The 11,021-nt window shown below is 36.0% G+C and overlaps 1 protein-coding gene across 2 annotated transcripts; it reads right to left on the reverse strand.

Moving 5' to 3' along the window:
• Positions 1-1,535: 1,535 nt before the first annotated feature.
• Positions 1,536-10,256, reverse strand: eva1ba (eva-1 homolog Ba (C. elegans)). Of its 2 annotated transcripts, XM_083550459.1 has the most exons (6): positions 9,919-10,256; positions 7,742-7,791; positions 7,570-7,630; positions 4,011-4,133; positions 2,343-2,440; positions 1,536-2,231 (listed from the first exon to the last, which is right to left on the reverse strand). In XM_083550459.1, the coding sequence occupies exons 5-6, from the start codon at positions 2,407-2,409 to the stop codon at positions 1,789-1,791; spliced, it is 510 nt and encodes a 169-aa protein (XP_083406585.1). In that variant the 5' UTR covers positions 2,410-2,440; positions 4,011-4,133; positions 7,570-7,630; positions 7,742-7,791; positions 9,919-10,256; the 3' UTR covers positions 1,536-1,788. The 2 variants fall into 2 exon arrangements, with proteins under 2 accessions (XP_083406585.1, XP_083406584.1); XM_083550458.1 differs by lacking the exons at positions 7,570-7,630; positions 7,742-7,791 and having other exon boundaries at positions 1,542-2,231.
• Between the last annotated feature and the right edge of the window lie 765 nt (positions 10,257-11,021).

Below are 11,021 nucleotides of genomic sequence, written 5' to 3' on the forward strand. Positions count from 1 at the left end.
GTCCCCTTCCCATTTTCCCATTCAAATCTTTTACACTAAATCAGGAGTTTTCAACCGGTGGTCCGCGGCGGCATTGCATGTGGTCCGTGACAGCCTACATAATTTCACTATTAAAATAATTTTTTTTCCATAATTTATTTTTCCAGAGTATTTGCACATTAGTGGGAAAACTGAATTTAATGAAAATATCAAAAATATTCAAACTGACACAGGATAGGCTAGCTTTGCACCTATCAAGCCTATGCTTTGCTAACGTTGTGTTTTGCGTCACACACACACGCAATAGTGGGCCGCGGATTACCTGTTAGTCAGAATGGTGGTCCCTAGCACAGATTGAAAACCCCTGCACTAAATCATTGGCAACAGTATAACAAATTGTAATATACAAATGGACTCCAACACCCTTAAACACACTACAAATTGAATGACAAATGGAACAAACCCCAGGTCACCTCTGTAAGATCACAAGATGCATATGACCATGTTCAGACCTGAATGTAGTGCTGTGTAAGAGAAAACAGTTAATACCAGTTTTGAATGGAGTCATTGTGTTAAAGACAGTCAGGGTACAGAGCAAGTGTTTAAAGATTCTGAGGGTAATTACTAACAATTTGCGTAAGCCACATGTTATCACATGTTTGGACTAATTCCAGTAATGACTTATTTTTGGTTATGTAGTTCGGCCAACATGGTGGCAGCACAAGAGCTTTGTTTTCTGTTTTCTATTATACTGAACTGTATATATATATATATATATATATATATATATATATATATATATATATATATATATATATATATATATATATATATTATAAAATATCCTCTTTTGAAGAATAAACATTACATCTGGTAAACAATTCAAAGTTATATTCCTGTCTTTTCCTGGAACATGCTTCAGATACATTGTGACAGTAAATAAATAAACTATTGACACTCTCCAGACACTAACTCATGAGTTACTCATGTACTGGACTACTATTTACAAGTATGATGTAATTAATGCATTTGTGTCTAAAGTGCAGGATGCAAATTGTGGAACTTTACAGATTGCCTTCATTTTCATAAATAAATGAAATATGGGCAAAAAAATAAACTGTGGAGTTGATACCATAACAAATGGTAGGAAGACGATTGAGAACTTACAGACAGATTAAAAATGTAAAAATGTTTATTGGACTGTCACAATGAGATCACCATTTTTATTTGGCCCATGTTAAATTAAGCAGTGTGCTTTTTGATGTAATGAAAGGCAAACCCGTGATAGAAGATTTGGTCTTTGATAAACTACTTGACAAACCCAAAAGCCTAAGCTTAGTTAAACAAAATAAGGATATATGTTGAACAATAAGAAAAAATGGCAATGATAGGGCTCTGATGTCAGTATAAATGTATGTGTTGTGATATTAGAATTTACTGATGTAATATAATACTAACAACACTATTTACAAAAAACGTAAGGCAGAAAGTGTCAATTAAAAAAAATACATCTGAAAAAGAGTTTAGTGGAATAGTACAAACAGCTAACCACTAAAATCTTATTCATTTTTATCACCACATTATCTGTGTAAAGCTGCTTTGAGACAATGATCATTGTTAAAAGCGCTATGCAAATAAAAAATAATTGAATTGAATCTGTTTCATTGTAAAACATAGCACCGTAGTATGCTGTTGTGCAGTAAGTATGCTTGCTACAGTTCGACATGTGGGCTTGGACACTCTAAATACATGTGTCTAAGAGTTTCTTTAAAAGTCTTGTGCTGGCACCACAATCAAATCTAATGAGCATTAATAGTAATGCACCCTTCCAATGGTGCTGGTTCCTGTGCCCAGGATGTCTGGTTGACCATTTCTCCAGATCTCCCTGATGATCCTCTCTCTTTCCTCCAGGCGCTGGGCACGTTCCAGCTCCTCTGCTGAGGTAAACACATTCACATTTCCATCCAATGTACTGTGGTGATTGACCATGGGGATCTCTGTGCTGCAGTTGGTAATAGTAGCCTCCACGTCTCCTATTTTGGCTTCATTTTCCTCCTCCTCATCCTCGTCTTCATCACTATCCTCATCTTCATCATCATCACAAAAGTCTTTCAGCTGTTTTCTCTCTGGAGTGGGTGGAGCGGGCGTAGTCCGAGGCTTGCAGGAAATTCGTATTACTAGCAGACAAAGGGTAAGGACCAGGCCAAAACACACGCCAATGACAAAGTAGAGGCCGAACTTCTCAGGATTATCTGAAATACGTAAATATATATACATATAATGGGCTTGTAACATATAGTAAAACAGTTGATATAGTGCAATAAATCATTTAATAATGTTTGATAATAATAATAGAAACGAACCTTTTATGTGAGCATAGGCAGCAATACTGTTGCTCAAAAGGTCCATCTCTTTTCTTTTTGCATCCATCCTGAATTCGTTTTAAGTTTTCACACCTAATCTGTCAATACATTAATCGACATTAATAACATGTTTTAATTCGATATATATAAAACGTTACTCATTTAAACATCTTCAGTGAAGTCATTGTCCTGGGCAGAGTGAAGCTTTACATTGAGACATGGGCATGAGCCTAGAACACATGCATGATGGAATGCGTCAATCACTGCACACACACACACACACACACACACACACACACACACACACACACACACACACACACACACAAACACACACACACACACACACACACACACACACACACACACACACACACACAGACACACACACACATATTATCATGGATATGAATTTATTATAGCCAAGGATTGGGTCTATCATTCTGGGGGTTGAAAGGAAACAGGAGAACACAAAAACAACCTACACATACACATCTGTTGATCTGTTTTCATTACAACAGAATTCCAGTATGTGTTTACTTGAATCCTTAATTGACTGCATGTGTATGACATGTAGACACAAAAGCATACAAATGCACTATTCTTCTTTTACGAGGTATGTAAGCATATTTAATTGATTTAAATGATGACTGAAAGAGACACACAGACTGTTCTGGTCTGTCTCACACCCTTATCTGTAAGTGTCACATATAGAGCATATGGGTGTGAAATTCAGGCATTATGCATTTACAAACAAAAGTGACTTTGTTTCTTCGGATTTCTCCAAGTATACAATTCTACAGAACAGATGACACACGGGAAACATTTCTATTGCGGTCATGGAGGTCACTTTTGGCAGTAGTCAACAAAAGAATTTCATAAATCGTAAACTGTGTCTAGAAGGCAAACTGATGCTTGTTTGCTGGCTGCATTTTTATTTTTAGACACAGTCCATTGACTCATCAATGACATACCCCTGACTTTTTTCAATGAATCTTTCAAATCTATTGTGTTTTGTCCCTGTTAATGCTATGGATCAGTTTCAATAACATGGTTGAAATGGTCAAGCTTCCTATTATGACAAAAAAAACCCTGCATAAACAAAACACCCTCTTCTGCTCTATGAGTAGCCGAGTGTTATAAGAGGTTTTAGCTTAATCAAGTCAACATGTTTCCTTTCCCAGTTCTATGATGGGAAATTTGGCTCCAGTCCAAGCACACTCCTAGGGAGATTACGTCACAGGATATGCAGCTTTGGGTCATGTGGTCTTACTGGCAAAGCTCTTAATAGGGGGTTATCGAGGACTCTGCTTGCTGGGCCTAACCAGACTTCCTGTGTAACCCTCACACACACATTTTCCCCATCCATCAGTGTCACATAGCATTTCCTACTGACTTTGGCCTTTCTAACCCTACTTACTTTTGTTTTTAAAGCACCTCATTGCAGTGGAAGGACAAAGAGGTAACTGGTTGATTCATTATATAAATTGCAATGCAACAGCAAACATTCACTATTGCTAGTATGCATGCAATCATCACATTCTTATTAAATAAAATTGCATAGCAACTTCAAAATAAATATATTTATTCACACAAAAAAAAAATCATATTTATCAGAGAAAACACAGAAATGTCACTATTAGCAATTCAGCAGGCAAATTATCTTACCATAAACAGATGCCCTCAGAGTATGTTCATGATATACTGGTCTGGTTGGATTAAACTTTGCCTTTTACTCTGTTCAGATCTGCTCCTCCAGCCTCTGATAGCTTCTGATCATGTGTTCTTTGGCTGGACAGATAAAATAAGACAAAAAAAAAATAAACAAACACATTAGACCACACCACAGTAAGGCAACTGCATAGCAAACAAATAACAGGCCCTGTGTTGGACCTTTGGACACAGGGAGTCAGGATAAGCCTAAGCCTGAGCCTTGACAGCATGTGAATAAAAGATTTATGGTAATAAGAAACAATCCATATTTCATATTGCATTATGTAAAAAAATGATAGATGAAAGCTTACTTTTTTTGTAAAAAAAAAAAAATAAAATACAATGAATAAGAGTATCATTTGTCAACATTAACATCTACATGCATCTAAACTACTTCAACAATCTAGACAGATAGAGCAGCATGTACTTTACAGAATCTGTGTGCTGCTATATGGTCTGGAGGGGAGCTGATGGGGGCTGCTAGCACAAGTTGGTTTAACTGAGCCCTTTGGCTAAACTATTCAGATTGGATTCTGCTGACTCTTGAAAATTGCTTTGTTCCAGTTTACTCAATGTTTTGCTTGAGTGAGAGGTCACCATTGCAGCAGGAGAAGTGGAAATTCCAGGTAACAGAAGTCAAGTACATTCTACCATTGTGAACTGGTAAATTGTTTAAAATAGAAAGATTAGCAAATGCACTGAAGCAAAAAAAATCAAAAACACCACCAGTTTTTGGACTAACATTTTGATAAAAAAAAAAAAGAAAAAAAAAAAAGGACAATATGAACCAGAAAATAATAACCAGTTTCAACATATTTTCCTCTTTTAGCATCCTGACTGAGTGCTTCATTCTTGGATACCTCTTGCACAGAGAACCTCTAAGACTCTCAATCTGTCAGGGTATTTGTGTAAAAGTTTCTATTAATTAGCAAGCAATGTTATGCTATCTCATTAATCTGTCTTCTGACAAAATATATGGGGTTGTAAGAGTAAGAGTAAGAGAAGAGTTTGGCTACTGTATGCTGGCACGAATACTTTGCCACAACGGTGACATTTAAGACATTACAAAATTCACAGGCAACTGCCTAAGTTACATGTTCATGGACCTAAGCTTTAAATGAACAGATTTTTACAGACAGAAGTTACAGACATGAGATTAGACATGGTTTTATCTGGATTGGGGTCAAACAGACAAAAAATTTTTTTTACACAATTTGTATGCTTGATTTTCCATGATTTCTAAGGTTTTGCATCATTTACCAAACTTGTAAAAAAAAAAAAATAAAAAAAAAAAGATACAGTTTATATGTCTGGCTAGCTTTATATGAACATACCATTAAATCATAGACAAAATTTATGAGGAAATTATGTTGCATTATATTAAACCTTCTATATTGTATAGGCTGTAAATCTAAGGTAAATCTTACTTTAATACTGGGTGGTGCACTGGCATCCGTAAATGAAAGAAAAGCAGTAAAAGCATTGTTTAAATCCTGTCAAAACATTCATTAACCTGCCCTGATGTTTTGCTTGTGTTTTGTTTTTCCCATGGGAAGGAAATTATTAACAAGCCCCCTGGTGCCCAACCTTCAGCCACATAACTGAGGTAAAGTAATGCATTTGTCTTGGTTCAAACTAATTTGCTTATCCAGAGCAGATGTTGCCAAAAGGTTAGATAAAAGCTTTGTGTTTTACTTCAATTCTCCTATTTTGAGATGTTGAAAAAACAGAGAAAATAAAAATTTATCAATCTGTAGTTAACACTGATGAAACCACTGTCATTTATGAATGTAATCTGTTGCAAAAGGCAATTAAGTTTGCTAATATTAACAATGTCTTGCTCAAAACAATACATTAAAATACAGTCTGAAAAACAGCCGAGACAAGGATTCTATCACTATTCAACTCAGTTCCAATGCAAACACAGAATAAGTCTGGGGAAAAGGCCAGTCTCTATTTTCGAAACTGGGTTGTTTGCTTTGTATGTAAAAGGAGGAGCAGAAGGGGAAGTCCTGGGACTGTCATATCAGGTGCTATTTTTGCTGCTTCCCACAATAAAAAGACCACAATAGCATTTCCTTCCCCTGTCTACATCCATGTCCAGTGCTGTAATTTTATTTGTGTGTGCTGTATACAAAACTAAAAACATCAAGCTTTTGCTTTTATTCATTTATTCTAAGTTTGGATTTGGCATGGATTAATAAGTTGTCTATATAAGTAAAAAGCAATGTAGATCATTTTTAGCCATAAAATGTTTGTGGCCAGCCTCTAAAGAAGACATTTTCCTCCACTAGACCATAGAACAGAAGCTCTCCTTTAGTACAAAAGCTTGAACAAGGGGATAAATCATTCAGAAATGACCGGGCCACATGACTCCCTCACACAGTCTTGCTAAACATAATAACTGTGGATAAGTGGAATTTACTCAGCAAGTTAGAATTGTAATAGAAATTAAGTATTATGGATATAGCTAGTGTTTAGTCATTCCTGACATTTTTTGATTCAGTGAAATCACCTTGCAACTACAATTTACTAAAATCCTTCGCTTTATACTGCAATGATAAAGATACACCATTTTTTCTTTTTCCAATGGACTATTATATCTGTACATTAAATGACTAGGAATTAGTATTAAATTCTACCTTTTATTTGATTTGCCTGCTTTAAAATGCTGCACGGTGATCTGATCCTATAAAATCTAAACACGCAAGGGCAGTGTGAATCAGATTTCACTTGTTCAAATGGTGTATGAATTGTTATTTATTGTCGTGCATGAAGATATTTACAACCATGTCAGCATGCAGTCTCCAGTGGCTTACAAAAGCCAGTCAAGATCATCTGACCACCAACCAAGTCCAAAAGCACTCAATGTGTAAGAAACTATATAATGGAATTTCAAGCTTTTGCCTGAAACCACAGTGGTGCTGAGAGTGACTTTCCACTCAATAAACCTGGACACATTTCTGCAACACAAGGACAGACTGTTTTACCTGCAAAAACATTCAGCGGAGGCCCATGGCAGAAGCATTAGCTACATGAATTTCATTTAAATTCTTTTACAACCCTGGCAACTACTGACTGGAAGGAGTATATATCATGCTGTGCTGTTGGTTTGTAGTGGTTCTCAAACTCTAAGCTCTGCCAGTGACTCTTTTGTAAGGGTGGTATTTCACTTGGAACCAAGTCAGACATGTGGTTGCCATCAGCTCCTTGACCCTTACACACAAGATGAAGCTGACCCTAAAGTTGCATGCCAGCTGGGTGAACAGACAACGAACATAACTTTCATACTCTTCTGTTCAAATTGATAGACAATATGGAATTGCTTACATATTACTGCAAGTCTAGATTAATGCATGTGTATTATGAATTGACAGATTTTTCATTTAATTCTTAATCAATTTGAGAAAGACATGTTAAACTATACAGCATGATAATTACTAGGGTTAATAACTGCTTTAAAACATACTGTATAAAGACTTTATAGTACACCAGCTTACAGGATCTTTAATACCTTAATACATTTCTCTTCATCTGCTTTATCTTGGTCAGGGTCACACTGGCCCTCAGAAGCACTGGGGAGTGAGGCAAGAACGCACAGTGGATTGGACAAAATACACATCAACAAGATGAGACATGAATCACATTAAAATTGAGAAGCAGTTCAGAAAAGCCAATTTACCTACCAGGATGTTTTAAAAGGTAGGAGGAAACTGAAGAACTCATAGTAAACCCTCTATGAAAAAAGGGAAAACATGCAGACAATCTTGATACAGATAGTAACCTGAGCACAGGATTGACCTGACTTGTGCTGCAGCTATGCTTCTTCTCTGCCACTTATTTGTAATAACTTTTTCAGAATTGAAAAATGATCTTTCTTCTTTTTTTTCTATCTTGTTTCTAAATGATATTTCTAAATATTATATATATTTCCAAATATTATGCAGCCACATCAATAGCACATCTTGCAGCCTGGCATCACAGTATCAGTTCCAGTTTTATTCTCAGAGGAGAACTATAAAACAATTACAGTTTTTTTCACTCCATGGGAATAGCTGTGGATATTACCAAATGCTGGATCCTGCTTTGCATTCCTCAGTTTTTTTTGAACCCCTTTTTTAGACTTGCAACCGAAATATGACATAAATTTTCCATCAGCCACATAAATATTTGTATTTTCTTACCTATTACACACATGCAAATGGAGGACAACAAATATTATGAAGAAGGTTACTATGAAAAGTGAATATGTGGGGAAAGTACACTTCAGATGATCCTAGGACTTAAATCCCATAAATGGAGTATGATTTGATCCTCAGATCATTTACTCTACAGGGGCCACAGTAGAGTAACAAAAACATACTGGCTGTATTGTGCAAACATTCCTATTAATGCACAGAATAAAACATGTAGTCTGCCTTTCTCATTGTTAAAAAAACATCATTAACATTTTTTTCCTGTCCATGGAGAATGTGTACATATTATATTACTGCCATCAAAAGTTTCTTAAACAGGTTAAAGTTGTAAAAGAAAGCCAGTGGCTATAAATGATCAATAAGTTATTCTTTAAATAACAATCAGTAACTGTTAATCCTGGTCAGGATTGCAGTGCATTTAGAGCCAATACCAAAAACAGGAACACACCCTGAACAGGACGCATTACAGGGGACCATGAATGCACATTCACACAATAATTTTAAGGGAAATTTATCATAGCCAATCAGCCAACAATCAAACTACAGAATTTGGAAGGTTAGAGGAAACTGGAGAACCTAATGAAAACCAACACGAACAAAGTGAGTACATTAATTTACTGTATATTTGGATTGGTTATAATGAGAAAAACAAACAAAAAAAAACCATTTAAATAAACAAAGCTTGGAGTATGCTAAAAAGCCAGCTTCAGGCTCAGAACATGCCTCCAGGGAACAAGGAGGGTTAGGGCTGAAGGTGGTTTTAAATCTATCAAATTTAGATTCAAGAAATTATCTGTTTTTATTCCACTTTAGCCATTACATATCACGACATGAGTCAGACAAGGCTGTACAGATGTCAAGATCGCTGCTGCCAACACTGGTTTGTCATATCATTGAACTCTCAATCACTGTGCACATAAATGTGTGAGTGCATTAGCAAGAATGGTGCTACTGGAAGGAATTTAGATGAGCAGTTTAAGAACAAGAACCAATCTAAGCTTTAAATACATTTGCACAGCATTTTAACCTTCAGTACCAGAAACAGATAGAGCAGGCAGTGTGAATCATACAGGATTAGGATATGGGTGCTTTCAGATAGTTGGTTTCAGTACAAGTCAGCCATTCTACAACAAAAAGCAGATGTAGAACTTTTCTTGACTTTCTTTTTGTAAAACACACAATCAGAAAAAAGTGTCAAAAAACAAATGTGGCCTCTTTATCACATAAGAAATGCACATTTAAAATAACTCACCTTTTGATCTTCACTTCATATTACCATTTTTTTTTATAAAAAAAATGATGCACAGGACAACTTTAACCCACATGAACTAGTTAAATGCTGAGCCAACACATACATCTAACTAACATTACAAAAATATTTTGGGGGGTTTTGTGTACTGAACTAAGAGACATTGTGAACACTGCATTTAGGACTCTTAAATACCTCAGAATTCCATATATGTGGATTTACATCATAACATGTTTTATGTTTTATGAATAGAAGTGAGAATTTTTAATGGCATGATGTTCTTCCACCGAGAGCAGCAATTAAAGTTAGGGAAAGGATGTTACATTCATGCTGAACTACCACTGAATATACATAGAATTATTAACAACTCCTGCATGCCACCAGAACCACTAGGAAACTTAAAAACAGAAACACTCACCATATAATAAACTTAAATAAAGGTCTAGTAAAAAAAGTATTTTTTTCCATTAAGTTTCTGAAGTTCAGATCTGATTTCACAGATTTAGCACTCCATCAAAACTCTGCAGTGTTTCTCCTAATTGCAACCATCCAGCACTGTTGAATGCACTTCTAGTGGAACATCCAATCCATGGTCTTCCCAGTACTAGGTAAGTATACATAAAAAGTTTCCAAGAGCCCAGAGCTGGTGACTCCCTCTTGCAGCTAGAACATAATGACAGATTTCTCTCCCTCCAAATCGCCTTACAAACAGCAGGCAGTGTCCCACAGCCAGTGAGCCAGAGAGCAAACCGGAGAAAAGGGGGAAAAGGAGGAACAGTGTAAAATGGGCAGGGTTTGGGAAGAGGGGGAAGGAAAGCAGGGGGGGTGGTTGCTTTCTGTGTTGTTAAGGAAACACAGTTAGAAAAAAGAACAGAGATTTTCCACACTGAATAAAACTTCACAGTACACGGGAATGACTAAAGCATTGACTAAAATGGGTGTGTTCACGTTCAAATGCACTCTGAAATGTACAAACATAAGCTTTCTTTGTTGTTTTCAACAAAGACTGTATGCTGTTATTCTCTGTCTGCTTTAAGCAACAAGTCCGTCTCTGTAATTAGCAATCATTATAAAGTTGAAAACACACAAACCATTTGGGCTATCTTTTTGAAAGTGTAGACATTATAAGTAAAAAAATATATATCCATTAAAGTATGATATAATAAAGCTATTGTTCTTTTAGTTATGTTATTCTAACATATTTAAAAGTGTTTTATTGAATGAAACCTTACAAAGAGTTAATCCATGCTGATCCCCTATTGCCCTCCTGATCTCCAGTTGCCCCCTATGCAGGTGTGAGTGAGACTTGAAACCTGACCATTCTTGCCAGAATTAAGGAGCATGCATGCATGAGCAAGTCCACCTTTGCATCACTTTGAGATACCTTGCTACCATAATTTAAATGCCACTTTGTAGACAGCCTATGAAGGGCAGGAATGATTCAATCCATTCTTTAAACAAATTATGTCTAATTAGGGTAAACCTATTCAGGCAGAACACCTATATTTTTCCTCAACACTT

The sequence above is a fragment of the Silurus aristotelis genome, assembly GCF_946808225.1.
Source record: "Silurus aristotelis genome assembly, chromosome: 1".
NCBI lineage: Eukaryota > Metazoa > Chordata > Actinopteri > Siluriformes > Siluridae > Silurus > Silurus aristotelis.